Source organism: Poecilia latipinna, unplaced genomic scaffold (genome assembly GCF_001443285.1).
Source record: "Poecilia latipinna isolate Pla-1442-1.1 unplaced genomic scaffold, P_latipinna-1.0 Scaffold1678, whole genome shotgun sequence".
NCBI lineage: Eukaryota > Metazoa > Chordata > Actinopteri > Cyprinodontiformes > Poeciliidae > Poecilia > Poecilia latipinna.
In genome coordinates, this window is record NW_015114294.1 from 24,467 (window position 1) to 44,385 (window position 19,919).

The window sequence follows — 19,919 nt, forward strand, 5'->3', positions numbered from 1 at the left end:
ATATTATCGTTTATCGCAATAATTTTTTTAGACAATTAATCGTCCAGCAAAATTTGTTATCGTGACAGGCCTACTTGAGGAGTTCCTCAAGAGTTTGTTTTAGGCCCTGACCAGTTCTTGCTGTACATTCTGCTTTTAAATCCTCAATAACCACAAGATTTATTTTCATTCTTATATAAATTACATATTAGCATAGCTGCCATTGGAAAAAGCACAAGATCTTTGTGCTTTTTGCAGTACAAAGATCTTGTAATCTCAAAATGCAACATTTCTCCTCAAGAGAAGTTTGTCTTGCAAAATACTACCTAGCTGCCTTTTATCATGTCACTTTGTCTGGTTAAACATGTAAGCTGTTATTAATAGCCCCAGATATGAAGGTATGCACTTTAAACCGTGTGTATCGATGTCTGACTCTTGATTTTCCTGGATTAGTCTTTATTGGTTGACAGAGTCGACTAATCCCAGCTGCTCATCAGGACGCCTGGCAGTATGAAAGCAAGGCAGAAGATGGAGCACAACAATGGAAAAAGAAGCTGACTTTTGTTAAGCTGTTTGTGCAGCAGCATTTTATGCTAATGGCAGAAAAAACAAATGGTGACAGAGGTAGAAAATATGTAAATAAAATGTTAATGGAGTGATTTGACCTTCATATCCACAAAGAGCTAAAGGGCTAGTTCACCAAACACAGAATCACGACCTTACTTATTAAGTGCATTTCGAATTTAAAATATAAATAAATATTATAATGTTAAATAATAATAGAAAAATATTTGCGCTGATCAGTCCTGATCTGGATGATTCTACAATCAACAGAGATTTATAGTGGCCCAGAAGGGTCAACAAAACGCAAACAACAAAAACCAAAATGGAAGTTATGATACATTTTTTAGCTTAACTTTTGCTTTAGCATAACCATCACTCTAAAACAAAGAGTAGAAATATTTGTAGTATTACATTACTACTACTAGCAGACACTAACTAGGCTCTCACCTGTTTCCAGCAGGCTCCAGGTTTCTTTCTAAGACTGGACTCTTTGGACCTCTTAATGCTCCTTCTTCATCTAAACAGTTCTGTGAGCTCTCTGCCCAAGGAAAAGGGTCATCGCTCTGCAGGATGCCTGCCTCCATCTCCCCTCTGCCTCCTGGTAAGCCTGAACACAGTGCAGCCGAGGCGCTCCTGATGGACGGAGGCGAAACAAGAGAGGCAGTCCTCCAGGCAGGGGACCGGTCAGAGCTAGGAGAGCAACAGACTGGTAACTCTGGAAGGCAGGAAGGGGCTGAGAGGCAGACACAAGAACAAGTCAGAAAAACAGGAGAAAAAATATATCAGTGGGTTGGGAATTCTCTAAGTTGGTAGGAAAGAAGGGCGACGGGCAGACAGACAGACTTACCCTGAGGTGAGCTGTGGTCCAGACTCAGGCTACTTCCTGATCTGTAAACCATGGAGAACAGGGAGTCATGATTCTTAAACCCCTACAGATGCAGCATGTCTGCATCTGTAGACATGCAGCATCTGTATATCTACATACAGATGGTTGACAGTAAACGCATCAGATGTTTACTGTCAACCAAGACCAAAAATCAATCAGACTAGAATTCTTATAGTCTTCAGGAAGTCAGAGATTTAGCTGCAAAAATCCTGTAACTACTGCACCAAAGGTCCAGAGACTGACAGAATTCTGCTGTCTATAAACTCTACTGCTTCAGTTCTTATGCTGGCAGTTTATACAGAATAAATCTAACATGGAATCACATGAGAATATTTGCTTAAAAATATAATAAACATCAATGAATGTGTACCTCCAAGGACATAAGTGTGATCTAGTCATGTTCCGTTTACCATTGCAATATCATGTTGACAGTGAAGCTACCAGAGATCATTCAGGTATGGGGATCACTCACTACTTTGCCTGAAAGAACTGCTGTAAATAAAGAGCTGGGTTAAAATTCTCCAGCTTCAACATTTGACCCCCAAAATGTGTGCAGAGTCACTCAGAAGTGTCTCAAAGTAAAACCAACAGAGAGACTCTGATCCAGAAGCTGATATCCTGAGAAGTCAGTGCTGTCAATACAAACACTTTCAATGAAGTTAATGAATTTCTCAACTAAAAATGTTTTAAGTTGCTAAAGTTTTGTATTAACAAACCGATAAGACAGCACTTAAACAGGAATGTGTGTGACGAACAAAATGCGTTTCATTTTTTAAAACTTTTGGCCATGACTGCAGATTGTGAGTGTGGTGCACCACCTGTTTGTGTTGCTAAGGTGATGCCTGGAAGGTGAAGGCAGGCGTTGGCGCAGCTCCTCGTTTACTTTGGGATTAACTAAGAAGAAAATACGAGAAAAAACTCACAGGTTAAAGACAAACCGACAAACTGCACAGCTCCTAAAATCTGCTGTTTAAAATATCACTTCAGATTAGTTGTTATGATGAATATTTTTTTACCTACAGTAAAAAATAAATAAATAAATAAACATTGTTTAATATTTCTGTTTATATACATACGAGACATTTTTTCTGGAGGCTAAAGCTAACGGCTACACGGTGCCGGGCCTCAGTTCATGAAGATATCAGTTCAAGAAAACACTATTTTACAAACTTTTCAGTTCTTTTATTTTTTCATTAAAACAACAGATTTGAGGTGCATTATGTCCTGCAGTAGAGGTTTCATATGAGGGAGCCACTGTTAGCCATCTTTATGGTAGTCAGTCTGTTTTAACACTGTTAGTTGGAAAACTAACATGAAGTTAAACAAGCGATTATCTAGAGCTACTAAGATACTGACTGCTCAAAACATATAGAAATGCTTTAAATAAATGTTCTGCTTACATCGTCTTTTGTCAGTCACATTACTTAAAGAGCCTGTCTAGATGTGCTTCTGAATAGAGGAAATAGTTTCTGAGCTAAAAATCATTTCTAAATTAAATTATGACCCTAAAGATCAGAATCGAATCGCGTCTCTAATGCCTGGTTTGGAATCGTCTCTTGATAATCTCAGAGTTAAAATAATGATCTACAGATCCAGATGCTGTTTTTATAATCTATCCACACTCAGTACAGAGATGCTAAAATGGATCATTTTTGTCAGTGTGCTCAAAATAACAGAAGAACTCTGCTTTTACAGGGACTCTTCACACACTCAGAAGCGCGATTGACTGGAAGACTAGAAAAATAATATTTCCACTTCTCTTCTTATTCATTATATCAGGCTCTGAGTCAGACCTGGTAACACCATCAAAGCATTTCTAAAGCCAGAGATCGTCGATCGATCACAAAATTCTGATCATCATCTTTCTAGAAACAATAATAACTGGCTGATATTAAACAGTACCACTCACTTATTATATCTGACTTTTTATTCCTAAATTTTCAGATGAAAAACATGTCAGAAAATGTATGAAATTTTTAGAGTATACCTCATAAACATCGTTTTGGGCCCACCATGAAAATATGACTGACAGCTGAATCACTCAGGTTTACCAAAACAAACCCCAAAGCTGGGGCTCCGGCTGAGCAGCAGCCGAATTGCAGTTAAAAAGACGTCTTTTCTTCATCACTTTGAAACTTTTCTAATTTCCTGCCATCCTCTGCCTCCCCATGCTTCTGATCTTTTTGTGGACTCAGAGCTAATTGATCGCTGCAGTTCTCCTTATTATTCATGTACAATTACAGATGTGATAATGTGCTTAAATCCTTCTAAATGACCGTTCATGCCTCGCAATCGCTTTGAAGTCTCGTCCAAGTTCAAAAAATCTGCAGAAAAAAGGGAAAACACAAAGGCCAATCAGAGAGGCAATCTGCATAAACCAATCAGAGGAGAAGGGGGAAGACAAGGGGAGCTGTGCGTCCCCCTGCCTCCGCCCTTTATTTTTACGGAATATCAACTAAAGTCCATTAATTTTTTAAGCTGTATTTAATACATTTTGTTCTGAAAGTTTGGAGCTGTGAGTGCCGGGTGTTCCAGCTGACTGCATGAATATTAATGATGGTGTTACGATGATTAAAGAGGCTTCAAGTCAAATCCAACACAATCCGCCTGTGATCCGGCCCGCCGTCACCACACTGCCACCACGCCGCACATGAATTTAGATATGGACATTAAGCCAAGGATAGAGACGACACACACAGGATCCTCACCCCTCCTTCCACTGATACCCCCCGCCCCCTGCACCACATACACGTATGCTGAAGAGAGAACATACAGTAAGTATGATTCACAACATGGATCCTGTCATGAATACCACAGCTTCAGACCCGAGGTTCGTCCTGTTATCCTGACAACCAAACAACACAACCACTAGGCTTCACTTTCCATAGATAGGTTACTGAGACCAAGCAGTTATATATTTTCAGTTACATACAACCATTTAAATGTTTCTCCACTGAATGCATGAGGTTCTATAAACCAATCAATCTCCTGCTGGCTTGTTAGCAGCTGCATGATTCTTAGAACTCTTCAGTCATGGTTGGATTCCAGCTTCAAATATACAATCCTGATCCAAAGTTTAGCACTTATAATTATTCACACTTTAAAAGAAGCAGAATTATGCATTTTCCAGGCACATAGTGGCATTTATAGCACAATCAAGTAATTATGTTACCTTCAATTGTTCTAAAAATGTTGTATATATCGAATATGACTTTGTAGTTTAACGTTTTGAAAATGGGCCTCTGTCTCTTTAAAAACAGCTGCTCTTTCTGAAACTCCACCTTCAGGAAGTCATCACAATATGGCTCCTCTGTTAACCCTTTAACAATATCTCAGAAGTAGCTTCTATAATGAGCTTAGCAGGACGGGGGTTCCACCAGGTGTTTGCCAATTGCTGCTGGCTAGTCTGAAGGAGCTAAGTGAGGGAGTCAGGGGGGAGGGCTGCTCTGTGGGAGAACCTTGGAAACTGCAGCTGTGAAGAGGAGCTGCGCCTTGAAGGCGGGGCTACATCCAACCAGGCATTTTGCACAGCTGAATGGTTGCCATGGGAATTAAATTATTTCTCAAACAAGCTTGAAAGAATCAGAGCAATATTTCAGGTATGTTTTTGATGACATAACATTATAAAACGATATAAAGGTCAAAAAAGTCAATTTTAAATGATACTGCCCCTTTAAAGTAGGTTCTACTTTGAACTTTAAAATCCAATGGTCATGTGTTTTTTTCTTTAGTCGCATTGATTACTGTAACGGTGTAGTCACAACTCTGACTAAAATAAAAAAATAAATGTAAAAATTAGACAGTTTTAGCTGATCCAGAACGCTGCTGCTGGTGTTCTGACTGAAACAAGGAGGATAGAGAGCTTCACCCAGTTCTACAGTCCTTCACTGAGAGAGTAACTATAAAATACTGATGTTAGTTTATAAATCACTGAACAGTTTAGCTGTTCTGCAGTTGTCATATCAGCCTTCCAGACCCTCTCAGGTCTTCTGGTTCTGGTTCTGCTCTGCATCCAGAACCAGAACCAAACATGAGGAAGAAGCATTCAGCTTCTATGCACCACAAATCTGGAACAAACTTCCTCAAAACAGCCAAAACACCTTTAAATCAGGATCACCTATTTAGAGTTGCTTTTATTCTTAATAGCTAGAACAGTGGTTCTTAACCTTTTTTGAGCTACCGAATCCCCCAGTTTCATATGCGCATTCACCGAGCCCCCCCCCACACACACACACACACGCAGCTGTATTTTGAAGCTGTGCTTTCATCCTGGTTATGATCCAGCATCATGAAATCTATATGCTACCATTTCTTCCTCAGTCTCAGTCTGAGCTTTTTGCTCTTTTTACTTAAAGATAAATCTTTATGACATTTTAAAAATAAGTCATATTTACAATAAAAATGACTTTGTGCAACCTGTTTTGTTCACTTCATGTTTAAACAACTTCAGCACCCGATAAAAATTTTAACAGAAAACGCTGAAATCCACAGTGTATTTTTCCAATGTCAATGTATATTAAAAACAATAAGACTCTACAAATGCGCCAGCCACCTGAGTGGAAAAAGACACAGCTAAACCTGTGATGCATTTCGATAAGGTCAGAAACGAAGGAAATTCTTCGGTGAGAATGTTTGTTTGCGCTTCAGATTCAACAATGTTTCATAGAAGAAGATAGATTCTCATCCACAAATGACCTTTAATAAAAGGTTAAACAATCAAAGAATTACTTCAAATTAAACTAAATAGTTCAACCTCAACATATTGTTACAGACTGAAATAGTCATACGTGTTGAAGTTTTAAAATTATACTACTATTATTGTTGTTATGCAACCAAAAAAGTTTGTTTCTGACAGGAAATGAGACGTGGATCTGTCAAAAGATCATAAAATAACATAAACAGGGTTTCGATTTACAAAGAACTAAAATTATGGCTGTGTTTAATTGACGTTTTGTTCAGTTTATCCCCTTCTAGAAAAAAATGACTGAAAACATCTTTATGGGTATTACAGGATATTTTGATGATTTATCACTGATGATCAGATTTGCAGAATCCTTGTTCTCACAGTCTGACATCATAGCAGAACCAGCACTTCCTGTCTCAGCTCAGGGTTACATTTCAGAAGTCACACAGTCCCTACTGTGAAGTATGGAGGCGGCAGCATCATGATGCGGGGATGTTTAACAGAGAGAGATTGATGCACTCTGCAAAATAGAGGCATCATGAGGAATATTGGTGAAAATGATGCAATCATACAAACAACAGGTTCTGGTTCCTTAAATAATGAAATAAGAAAATTAGCAAAAATAAATCCCATCATTGCAAAATTAATTCGGCCAAAGGAAACATTTCCAAATCAGTTTAACACAACATGAAATGTTTGAAACAAATACTTGAATTAAATACAACTGTCAGGTTAGTAACCGTTATATACTCAGCTACCTGCTGAACAGCGTTAAAGCCGTGAAAATAATGAAATATGTCCAGATTTCATGTAGTTCAGTTTATGTTTCCTCATACTGTTCTCACCAAAAACAGAAATACATGCAGACGGTGGAGTTACCCTCCGTCTACTCTATAGTCCACTCTTTGTCCAGCTGCTATAGCATTAGGTATAATTGTAGAAAATGTGGCTGCTTTGTTCTTATGACAAAGAGATTCCTTCGAATCTTCTGGTCCGAAAACACTTTTGTCGACACCAGTCATCCTCAAGGACACAGAAGTCTGGTTCTGATGAGGCAGAGGTTCTGGTTGGATAGAGGGTTAAAGGTGTGAAGGGCAGCGCTGGGTAGAATAGATGAAGGGTCAGAGTTAAACTTTTAGTACTTCTCAATGAATTGAAGTCAATGCACTGTTCTGAAAAAGCAAAGCAGAGAAAGCTTGCATGTGTGTGTGTGTGCATGTGCACCAGGTTCTTATGTCCTTGTGGGGATCTATTTCTGTCTACAATGTTGGGTTGTGGGGACCACTGCTCCTTGTAGGGACATTTTCTTGGTCCCCATGAAGGGAAATGCCGTTTTGGCAATAGAGACTGCGCGTGCACGCGTGCATGTGTGTGTGTGTGTGAGTGAGTGCATGTAGACACTTTAGAGTTAGCGGCTAGGTTTACAGGTATGCTGTGGATTAAAGTTTTGGTTAAGGTTACAAACAAACAAATGTGGATGGTTAGGGGAGGTGTTTGGGTTAGACATCAGTGCAGTTAGTAAAATAAATGGAAGCCAATACAAAGTCCTAATATGGGTAGAAATACGAACTTGTGTGTGTGTGTGTGTGTTTGTATTTGTAGACCACCCACTTAGCAGATTAAAGACTGTTCATACAATCGTCTCCTCTCTCTCTCCTCTTATTCACTCTTTAGTCTGCTTTGGTCAATAAATTAAAGCTCTTAAACACACTGTGCATGTATAAAGTGTGTGTGTGTGTGTGTGTGTGTGTGTGTGTGTGTGCGTGTTCACATGTGTGTGTGCATTCTCGATGAAAAAAGAACCTTTGATAGATCCCAGCTCAAAGGTCCTACACTTTTAAAGCTGGCACCTGGTTTGTTTCGGATTATTAGACTTTATTTTTTGTGGACTGTTTCTGAACACTATAGGAACTATTTGTCGAGCCTCTAACTCTCTGGATCATACTAACATACCGTTTTAAAAATTTTGTCATCATCTGTGACTCAAACGTCCTTTAAATTAGAGTTGGGATCTGGTAACATTTGGTCTTCTTGGATCAACAACAAGCTGAGGCAATAGGTCCATCCAATAACCAAGACTTCATTGTCCTCCATGCAGAATGTCCTATCTTGACTCACTGCACTTTGATTTTATTTGTGAGTGGAGAGCTGGACTGGTCTCTGGTACAGCAATGGACCATCTCAAGTCTAACCTAAAGAGATTGAGATAGAGATTTCTTTGTTTCAATAGATAACTTCTCATCAGAGCAGACAGAAGTCACATATGGGGTACCTCAAGGTTCAAATCTAGGACTCCTCTTATTTAATATCTATAAGCTCCTACTATCTTAGGTTATAACAAGAAATAAGATTAGTTACCATACGCATATGACACACACCTCTACATTATGAATCAATCCAAAATGGAATTTTTCAGCTGAACAGAAACAAAAATTTAATTATCTTTGGTCCTAAAGAGGAACAATCTAGAGACAACGCACATCTTCAGTTGTTACAGCTAGAAACTAGAGATCATGCTGAAATCTGGGTGTATTGATTGACTACAACCTGGACCTTCAGAGACACATAAAGACAGTTACAAAGTCGGCTTTCTATCACTTGAACAACATTTGTAGGATTAAAGGGTTTGATGTCTCAGCAAGATCTAGAGAAACTCATCCATGTGTTTATCTTTAGTCACATTGATTACTGTATGGTTCTGCTCTGTTTACAGAACCAGAACCAAACATGGAGAAGCAGCATTCAGCTTCTATGCACCACAAATCTGGAACAATCTTTCAGAAAACTGCAAAACAACTGAAACACTGAGTTCCTTTAAATCTAGACTACAAATCCATTTGTTTAGAGTTGTCTTTGATCAAGAAGAACTGAAAACAAAATATTTCAGCCTGGATTCCAACCTTCCATTGCCTCTTCTTTTCAAATGATGTTTATTATTATTATTATTGTTCATTATGTTCCATTTTCATCATGTACAGCACTATGAACTGGTTTGCTGCTAAAATCTGCTATACAACTAAAGTTGACTTGGAATTTTGTCAATAATGAAAAAGTTATTGAACTATTGGATGTTAAAATATCCACTGTATGATGAAAAAAAGAAGAAAAGTTGAATTAGGTTGCAGAAGGATAAATTCAAAGCATAAAGACAAAAACACAGTTCAGTTCTTTCCATTTTCTTGATATCATGCAGCCCGGCTTCTGACCAGACTGGAAATAATTACCTACATTATGATTTCAGATTATCTGAGCAAATGGAAGTTGTGTTTGCAAAAGAAAAAGAACAAAAAGGTTTTTAATAAATTGGTGTTAATTAAAATATAGGGTAAAGCCTGGTTGGATCAGCACACATGTGCCAAACAGACCGAGCCTTGTTTTATACCTGAACAGCGGTAGAATGTTTATGTGCAGAACCGAGTGTGGACCTGTGGTCCGCTGTGCAGCTTTAAAACCCGACAGCACAGCAGCAGACATGTCTGCAGGATTCCCTCTGAGGAGACGGGATAGCCCAACAGCTCAGCCGTTAAGGTGCATTCAGGGACAACCTGTACACCGGACCGTGTACAAATCAAACAACTTCAAAGTGACAACAACTTTTTTTAATTCTCAACCAGCAATGCAAACTTATTGAAAAATTCCTAAATGACAACCTTGACCCTCTTCACGTGGTTGTATTACTGCATAACTTATACACAATATCTGCTGATATTCATTAATTAACTGAAAATCTCCAGTCAGTTAATTACAAGCATCTCTTCAAAGCTCTAAAACATAATAAAATATAACTATTTTAGCCAATTTGAAAAATTCTTTCTTCACTCCTGAATAAAAGTTAAACAGAAATTACTTCTTTTGATTATAGTGAGATTAAAACCAAGTCACGTACTAAAGCTAGGTTCCATTTAGGTTCCGTTTATTTTCATAATCAGGCTTACGCAAATGTCCAATTTTGGTAATTTTTCCTAGACAGAAACACGTTGAATATTGTTTACATTGCTGGTGTTGTTGCATCTAAAGAAAAATAACATTTTAATCAAGACTAAAGCTGATGAGCTGAACCAACACATTCAATAAAAGGAGCAAACAGACAATGAATTTAATCCATGTCTGTTATATATTATAAAGTTTTAAATCTATGTTTCAGCTTAAACCTTTACAATACATAAAGGCATGATTAGAGGTTTTACACGTCTAAAAATTAGAATTTTGGCCCAATTTTGTTTTAAAAATGGACTTTATTTTGGCTACACTCAATCTTTCCCTCAACTTACACAAGCTCCTGTCCTCCACCCAGAATGTTGCCGCCACCACTAGGTGTCACTGTAGGAATGGTGTGTTCAGAGTTGCTGTGTGGGGTTAGTTTTGCGTCACACTAAAATGACTTTTCTCCACATCGCCGCTGTAAAATCCAAAAACTATGAATTGGACTTCTTGTGACTTTTTTCCAGATTCCACCACCTGAGCAGTGGATCTCTGCAGCTCATCCAAAGTTAGCACAGGCAGCTCCTGTTGTCCTACATTCTAACTTTACTTTAAACTTCTCCACTTCCTCCCTGGTCTGTTGCTGGCCTACTTGGTCTCCATGGCGCTGCTCTCTGCCTGATGAACCTCTGAGGCCAGAAACACAACAGCTTTATTTACAGTGTTTACAGATTGGATGACCTCTAAAGGCTACTGATAGATTTTATGAAGATGGTGGTGTCGAGATTTTTGTCATGTGTACTAAATTGTCAATAAGTTATAATTCAGATAAACTTAACATCAAAACAAACATGTAATATTTGAATGAAACAGAGTAACGATGTTATCTGGAAAAGGGATCTTGCTTTTACACCTTATTAAAAATGGCTTATAGGTTCCTATAAGTTGGTTTTTAGGGGTCAACTCTTCTAGTTTGGTCAGCAATAAATGCTGATGGCTCAACAACAACAACAATTGGATATGATCTCTCTTTCTTCAAATATACTTGCTGTATAAAGTCACATTTAATAAAATGCTGCTCCCAAGTCTGCATTTTGAGTAAAAGCTGGTGAATGTTTGTGGTTCTTTTTACAATGAATTGAAAATTAAAGGAAAACTCAGAGCTGATATTTCCAAATATTTTCTATCTGAAATAAAAATAAAAAATCTTCCTCGAAAACATTAAAAGGTTTCCATCGGCATCATTCGATCGCATTTGGGATTAACAAAAACCATTGAAAGGGCCAGAAATGCCCCCTAGGCCACTCTTTGAACAATTTGATTTATTGGGTTTCGGATAAAAAGAGGTTTTTTGAGTATTATTATTATTATTAAATTGATTTTAAAAACCATTGTACACAAAATCATGGAACGTTCCATTAAAACATATTCCAGGTTGACAAAATGTGAAACATAAACAATTCAGAGTGGAATATAAAACTAAACTACTTCAAAAGAGGGAAGCCCAGTTATAGCCACAGCAGATCACCTACGGTGTCAGCGTAATGGCGTTTGAAGGAGCACAGCGCCCCTACATGGACAAACTACTGCATTGCAGATCTGATGAGTTACAGTCAGATTGCCGTTGAAAACACGTCGGAATTTACCTCTGTACATATCCACCAGCGAGTCCCTGAGTTCCTTCTTGGAGGTCCATGATGGAGAACTGATGACGTTTGGATCCTCCAAACTCTTTTCTCTGAAAAACAAACAAAAAAACAGAAAACACATTAGATTCACAATCACAATTCCAACACTTGTGTGTGATATACATTTTAAAACAGTACAAAACGTGTCACATGTTCATTTGTAAAAAAAAATTTGAGACATCAAACATACCTGTAAGTAAAATATTTCCACAGCTATGATTTCAGAAATGGTCCAGTCAGAAGCTTAAAGCGCCTGACTGCTTGATGGTCCACATCATCCTCTATCACCTCCTCCAACTACATCAAACTACTCACAATATTCTCATGTTTGGCACACGGACTGAAAAGCAGCAAAGCAATATGAGCAAACATTGACTTCCTGTCTCCTTAAAGCAACCAAGCATGGAGACTGGACCCGGTGTGGAACAAACACAGACAGGTCAGACCAGTTCACCTTCCAGTAAGACTGGTCACACTGCCGGATGAATCAGTTCACTACGCTGGTCCCCAGCTATGCCATACACGTGATGACATTAGGTCACATGGACCCAGATACTTCCTGGATGTTGACTCTGTATCTCAGTAACTTAGTATTCTGTTAGCATATGGATCTCAGTCCAGGCCAGATTTTCCAATCCCTCTGGCTAAAGAAAAGAACCAAAAAATCTAAAACATTTCAGTCTTCAGTCATGTATGTAAATGGCATAATGCATAATTGCTTTATTACATATTAAAACAAAATGCTGAAGTTCTTGGCCATTACATTACTGATGTCTAAACATCATCAGTGATGACTTCCTGTCATCCTTCAGTTTTTGGTCACCAGCAGTATATTATTCTGCGTTTGCTGCCAACAGATGAACCACAGAGAACACACCAGACAGAGTTTGGTTCTTACTCCAGCTGCTGCTGCAGATCACAGATCTTCTTCTTGGCTTTCTGCAAAGCAACCTGAACATCCACAGATCTGCTGCTGTAACTGCTAGACGCCATTACATGAAACAGACTTCTCCATGACAACCACCCTCTGCCCCCCCACACACAAAACATCACAAAATACCACTTCCAGGTCACATAGAAAGAAGCTGGGTTGGGATTGGCTGAGAGCCGGTCCTGCTCCACTTTCAGGCTAAATATTAATGAGCTCACTGGATCGGAGCCATGTGACTCAGGTGTCATGTTCAGACACATTTCTCATCTTGTTTGACAAATTGGTGAAGGTTTGCCTGGAGTTTTGTCTGCCCAAAACATGAAGACTGGTTTAAGTAAAACATGACAATGTCTTGGTTTCTAAACAGTTTCTTCAGGAGATACAAGGTTTACTGGAAAGCTGTGGCATTCTCTGTACAACTCTTCCACATTATCTTTTGATGAAGGGACTCTATTGATGTATTGGTCAACCGTTTGTTGCCCAAAGAGCTCTGTACTGTGGGATCTGACACCAAGTTATTAACAGCTTGTTTGAATTGAACCCTCCACAGATCAGACTTGTTTGTCCGGAACATCCCAGAGATGCTGGTGTGGATTGGGAAGTGGGGAATTTGGATTATACATCAAAATCTCAAGCTCTTTGATGAGCTCCCTTAAACATTCTTGAAGCATTTTTAGTTTGCTGCAGGCAGCGTTGTCCTGCTATAAGAGACTGTAGCCTTTAGGAAAGACCGTTTCTACGAATGGGCACACATGGATTGTAGTAATACCTTGGTTTTAAGAACCATCAACATGGACAGTAGGACTCAAGGATTTCTAGCAGAACAACATCCATTCCATCACTGGTTACGCCCTCTAGTCTTTTCCCCATACTGCATCCTACCGTCTTTTGTTCTGGGTAAGTGATGAACTCCCTGGGGAAAACTTGATTTATCAGTTGTCCACTTCTGATGCCCATGTGTTGGTTGTTGCAGCGGTGGGAGTGTTCTGCATGAGCACCGTAGCTGGTCTGGCTATGTAGACCAGTGTTTTCTAAAACTTGTCAACATTTTTAACTACAGTAGATGGTTTCTAGGATCAGAACACACAGGCCAGCCTTTGCCAACTAAATGAATCTTGATGGCCGATGTCCACGTTCACCTCTCTTCCTTACTTGGACCAGTTTTCATAAATACCACTCCAGACTGGGAACATCCTGTTCCTTACAAGGGTTTGGTCACAATTTCACCCAAAACCCTCATTCCTTCAACAAACGATGCTTATATTCTGCCTTGGTTAAAATCTCTCATCTTAAAGACAAGGATATTTCACTTGGTTAAAGATCCACCCTGTCCTCATGACTGGATATTTGTTGTATGAGCTAAGATGAGAACAACTCCACAGGAGGAAATATGTCCAAATAACAAAATTAGGCAAACACAAGCTGACAGACAGAAGACAACCAATGAATTATTGGGAAGTTGTTTTTATTGATAATTAAAATAGACATTAGCTCAAATAACTAAAACACAAAAGATTCTCATCACATGTTTTTCTTCTCAATATCTTGAAGCAGTTTGTCCAGCAATGCAGCATCCACTCCGTGTTTCATCAAATATTGACCATTCAGGTGGAACACTGGGATGTCCCACTTGTACTTGTCCCACCACTGCCTGTTTTCTGGGAGACTGATGTCCACCTGCTGCAGGATAAACTACATGAAGCACAGAGAGACGGACAGGTCATCAACAGAAACCAAGGGTGGAAATAATTACAGTAGAGGTGACCGATTATTACATGGCTTTTACGATGGTCAAACAAAAGAAAAGCTATGGCTACCATGTGATAATGGGGATGAGATTAACTTTGAAAATCTTAAAACTTATCCACAGACCTTTGCTGTTTGAACTATATGGTTTGGAGGTCTGCAGTCATCAACTCTGTAGGAAGTTGGTGACGTCAGTATCCTCCATCTCTGGGATTTTACATGGTTGACCACTACGATTCCTTCCTCGGCCCTCAAGGAATCATAATCTTAAATGGGAATAATTGCAAATTTTCTGTATTGAACTGAAGCTGCAAAATAAATTGAACTGTGGTATATTTACTCAAGGTTATCATACATCCCATGTAGAGATCGACCGATCTGATAATAATGTCTATATCCATCCTGATATTTTAAAAAATTCTAGATGGGGCATCGGTGACAATGTGTGCAATCCATAAGAACAGATCTATTCAGTCTAATTCTATGCTTTGTAGTCTGAACAACATCAAGCTTTATTATTTTTTACATTATAAGAAGGAAGCAAAGGTTTGTTGACGTTTATTTTTACATGTCTGACCAAGGTAGTCAACCTGTTGGTTAGTGAGTTTCAGTTTCTTTATCATTTATTTTTCATTGGCTGTTCTACTCCTAACTGCACTGACTGAACCAATGAAAGTTGTTTTCACATGATTGACCAATTTTGTGAAGTTTTTTGTGTATTAAAGTGTGATGTACTGGTACATTGTTGGTAAATAAATTTGTAATTCAGTACATTTAAGACCTGTGTTTTAAAAAGCATGTTTTAAGTCAATTCATCTTGGTTCTTCTGTATCAAATTGGTATCAGCCGATGCTGAACCTCATATCTCTATGGGAAGTGAAAAAAAGTGGATTGGTGCTTCCCTACTCCCATGTCTACTGTGGCCTGGCCACTGAAACAGATTTGAGAGAAAACCAAATGTAGGTTGAGGAACATCAGAAATTAACTAGAAGTTGGTAGAAGAATTAAATTCTCACCCTGTGTTTGAATGGCTGCAGCAGCTCTTTAGCTTCATCACACAGTGGACATGGATCCTGCAGAGAGAAAAATCAGTTTGAATTTATTCCTGTTTATAGGTCATCTCACTGTACATAAATACTAACAAGATGTATATATTTAACACCACTGAAGTAACAAACTAAATATTAGAGATGCACCGATCAGGGATTTTCTCAACCTCAAGTTTTTATAAAGATTGAACCAATTTTAGCTTGTCCGGTTTCTATAGTTAATCTAAATATTATTTATTTTATGTAAGCAGCCGAGGTGATTGTAAAACAGGGTCTTATGTAAAAAAATATATATATATAAAAAATATAAAATGATTTATATTTCACATTTACACTGTCTGAGGGGGCCATTACTAACTGCAAACATCAGTCTCTGTGTCAATTAAAAAAAGATGTAGATCCTTACCTTGGCTAAAAGATTTCCAAAAAGCTGCCAACAGAAGAATCAAACAGAGTACCTTTGCTCCAATACATTCAGCCTCCCCTGGTTTCTATGGATATCAAATCACTCCTCCAATTCAACGAAAGCATACAAAGAGCTGTCTTGAGGTGGGAGGCCCAAATGTCAGGTAAGAATCGACCAAAACCGCAAAAGTTTCAAAAAGGTAGAGGAGCAAATTGACCAGTGTCAGTTCCAGTTATTGCTCTAACGGACCTGTTCTTCCTCTGCCTTGGTTTTAAAACACCAGAGTCAAACTTTCGGCTTTCGTCCCTCAATAACACCTTCCACATAGAAGAGTAGTGAGAGCAGCTCGACCCGGCAGGTTGGCTCAGGTATGGCGTCTTCTCTGATTGGAAAAAAATAATCATATTTTTGAGTTTCCAACCAAACTTTCACCAATCAGTTTGGTGAAAGTGGGCAAAAATAAATAAATAATAAAAAAAATCTTCCGATTCCAGTCGGTAGCCAATGTCACGGTGCATCTCTAATAGAAATGTTGCTTTCTATTATGAATGGAAAAAAATACCCTCACTCTGTGGGGTGAAATGAGGCATGTTGGGTTTTGTGACAGTGTTACCTTTGTGAACAGAGTGAGAGTAGGTAAAGATCTGGATGAAAACATCCTGCAGAGCTGCAGAGCAGGACGGCCACACAATGTCCTGTGCATAGACATCCTGTCTGAGAACAGAGATGTTAAAGGGGTTAATTCCAGGCAGGAGGCAATGCTCTTGAATTTTTACACACTGAACCAAGCTTCCTACGAGACCTGAATGAACATTACATTTGCAGAAAGTTTCTAGTGAGATTTTTGGGTCATTGTTCTATTGAGGAACACATGGCTGCCATGTTTCAAACACTTCAGGATTTATTTGAGGTGCTATGAGTGAAGTTCATCCTGCTATAGCAGGATGAACTTCACTCATAGCAGAATGTTTGGCAGCTGGCGCAGGTTCACCATGATTCCTCCAAACATACAGTTTAGCAATGTGGGGCAGTGGGGGAACACTCAATCTTTCTGTAATTGGGGCATTAATCTTTTTAGACATTTGTCTTGGCCAGAGGTCTAATCCATCAGTGGACCTACTGGGCTTTTGCCCAGTACATCCACTGGGCTTTCACAGTTCCCAGGTAGTTCCTAAACAGCCTAACCAGTACTGTTTTATTTGAGGTGACTGGCGTCTTCTAGATCTTGGCAAAGTGGTGATACATCCTATAGTTTTGAATATCCATCACCCACAATCACTTCTAGTCATATTTTTCCACATATCCAGGATCAGGTTCAGGGATAACGGGTCCAGGAGGAAAAGACAACATCCCTGTCAACAACAACACTCTCCGTCAACAACAACACTCTCCGTCAACAACAACACTCTCCAGTTCATTCTTGGGGCCAATGCAAAGAAGCAGCAGCTCAACTCTGAGCTCTAGTGTCCTAAGGTGTCTGGCACCTCTACAGATGAACCTCCTTTCAGGCACTAACATCCAGGATCTTGTTTACTGTACATGAGAGTGGGAACATAAATAGACTGGAAAATCAAAAGTTTCACTTTTTGGTCAGCCATTCCCTCATACAAACAAACCAGAACAAAACCTGGATTATTGCAGACCGAGACAGAAACCATCAGTTCATCTCCCACTTCAATCTACTGTCACTCAAGAGCAAGAAAACAAGATACTTAAACTCCTCCACCAGAGGGAGCAGTCCACCTTTATCCAGTCAAGAACCATGGCTTCAAACTTAGAGCAGCTCCAGTGTACACCGAAGGTCATGGTCTGAAAACGGCAACAGAAACACACCATGTGCAGAAAACAGAGACGAAACCCTGATGTTCTCACACCAGACACTCTCCTCTCTACAGTTCCGCCTTGAGATCCTGTCCATGAACCCCCAGGAGACAAGGGACACACAGACACACACACACACACACACACACACACACACACACACACACACCCGGAGGAGTCCATCACACACCGGGAGCAAGTTTGACTACCTGTTGAGAATACAGCACAACTCTTGCTTTGGTTTATACAAGGAGAAGTTAGCCTAGGTCCAGGCTCTGTCAGGTTAAAGAACATTCTGGAATCTTCAGTTCTAGTTATTTATGTGGACTGGAGAAAAATCCAGTAAGAAAGACTGTATTAAGTATGATAAATGCTCTACACACACCCACACACTTTCTGGTGACACCAGTCAGATTAAATTACCATATTACAGTATATTGTTGTCCCAGTAATTTAAAAAAAAAAATCTAAAATCAAACAAATACATATAGTGTCAAAAAGTCTTAGTCAAAGTTCCAGATGAAGTGTAACATTTACTGAAAAAAAATATATAAAAGACGTTATATTCTTTGAGTAACGCTGCATTGACAAACAGCTCAGTCCTTTGAATTCATGAACAGATATTCTAACCGGTCATGTTTAGGAGGGGTGGCCCGATGTGACAGGCAGTAGCATGAAGTTTGTTGATGATTATCAACAAAGGAGGAGATCACTTATTGATCCTCATTTACACTCCAATGCACCAGCACAGTATTCTGGAATTAGCCATGCATGTGCTGTCAACAGGCCGGCCAGCTCTGACACACATCCCATGTCCAACATCATTAAACTGCGAGTGGAATTCAGATCAAGAAGAGGAAAAATTAATGAATTCAAACAATGTTGAATGGAATTGTGATTTCTTTAAGCCTGCTTTGTGTTGTCAGGCAATTAATTGCCGCCAATTGCTGCAGCAATTTATCTGCCACAACAATTAGTGTGGCAGATAAATTGAACCATGTTAAAATGTGATTAGTCACATTTCATTATTGATTTTAAATTATATTCCACATAGGATCAAGTTGGTTTGGATAGCGTTTTTACGTAATACATACAACTTTAGATTTACTAACTTAGTTCTGATATAACAGTTTAATTGCTAATATGATAAAAGTGAGACGAAAAAAAATTGCTGTTTTACTTATTTGCATTATTGTCGTCAGCTTTATTTGGTCTGTATTTTTGGTTGAGTTTGGACCCAGGCAGCAGATGAACGTCTGGAATTCCTTCCAACCAGCTCTGTGGTTGGAATGATTCCTGCCCACCAGCAGCTGCAACAGCAATGAGAGTCTAAAAAGTCCGTTAACTGCAGATTCGTTCGCAGAATTAGGCTTGTGTTAACGTCGTTTGTGTTTTTCTGCCACATATTGAAGCAGCTGACTGAGCGCCTTCCAGCAGGAGCGATTTCAGAACTGTTGTAGTTTAACGGACTGAAATTCACCTGGAGGTTTGTTTCAGTCACGGTGCTTAAAGCAACAGTTTCAGGATGGAGACAGACTGGAACAGCTGTCGCGAAATGCGACCTTCTCTGTCCGGTTTTACACACTAATTGCTGGGTCAGGAAAGTCACCGGAGTCAGCTGCGCCTCTTTTGGAGCCACAATGGCTGCAGGACTCTGCTCTACTCGGGTCCACAGCTCACAGTCAGAGGAGCCTGCCCGGTGGAACAACAACAGCAGCGGCGGCTGGAAAGCTTTTACCTGCTTAGTGAGGTCCTTCCTCTGCTCCCTGTCTGCTGCCAGCGGTGTTTGGAAACGTGATATACCAACAACCCATGCACGGCCACATGGAGAAGAAGAAGAAAAGCAGAACGAGTGTCCCACAGTGAACGACGGGCTCCCTCTGCTGGCCTTAAAAAGCACAATATGAGCGAGGAATTAACCGGTGGGTCATTTTAATTGAAATTGTGGACTTTATTTTCACTCGTGGAGTATTTTCAAGAAATAATTAGACAAAATGACTTTTTTAGGGAGCAGCCAGGTCATTTGTTATATTCTATGCTTTTTTTTTACTCTACTGGCCAGGAATGTTGGCTATGAGAGGGGAAAGGTCAATAGGTTGTGATTCAAGCCTATGACAGCTGCTTCAAGGACTGAGGCCTCAGGACAGGGGTCGTGAGCTTTGCGCCTGTGTCACCGCCGCGCCACATATTCCACAATTTTAAGTGTAAAAAAAAAAGACATTGTTTCTCAGAAAATGTTCATCT

General features: G+C 39.4%; 2 protein-coding genes across 3 annotated transcripts in view; both read right to left on the reverse strand.

Moving 5' to 3' along the window:
* LOC106964479 (uncharacterized) overlaps positions 1 to 12,730 on the reverse strand; it is a 34,112-nt gene extending 21,382 nt beyond the window's left edge. The window contains exons 1-5 of the mRNA XM_015060027.1: positions 12,621 to 12,730; positions 11,681 to 11,772; positions 2,248 to 2,323; positions 1,391 to 1,431; positions 991 to 1,276 (exon numbers count right to left, since the gene is read on the reverse strand). Of these exons, the coding sequence (XP_014915513.1) occupies positions 991 to 1,276; positions 1,391 to 1,431; positions 2,248 to 2,323; positions 11,681 to 11,772; positions 12,621 to 12,715 (590 nt within the window). The 5' untranslated portion in view covers positions 12,716 to 12,730. The remainder of the gene's footprint in view (positions 1 to 990; positions 1,277 to 1,390; positions 1,432 to 2,247; positions 2,324 to 11,680; positions 11,773 to 12,620) is intronic.
* A 1,362-nt stretch (positions 12,731 to 14,092) lies between these two features.
* cunh5orf63 (chromosome unknown C5orf63 homolog) lies at positions 14,093 to 19,666 on the reverse strand. Of its 2 annotated transcripts, none has more exons than XM_015060029.1 (4): positions 19,414 to 19,666; positions 16,468 to 16,564; positions 15,416 to 15,472; positions 14,093 to 14,345 (listed from the first exon to the last, which is right to left on the reverse strand). In XM_015060029.1, exons 2-4 carry the CDS (start codon positions 16,561 to 16,563, stop codon positions 14,175 to 14,177), a joined length of 324 nt encoding a protein of 107 aa, XP_014915515.1. In that variant the 5' UTR covers position 16,564; positions 19,414 to 19,666; the 3' UTR covers positions 14,093 to 14,174. The 2 variants fall into 2 exon arrangements, with proteins under 2 accessions (XP_014915515.1, XP_014915514.1); XM_015060028.1 differs by having other exon boundaries at positions 14,094 to 14,345; positions 16,468 to 16,568; positions 19,414 to 19,658.
* Between the last annotated feature and the right edge of the window lie 253 nt (positions 19,667 to 19,919).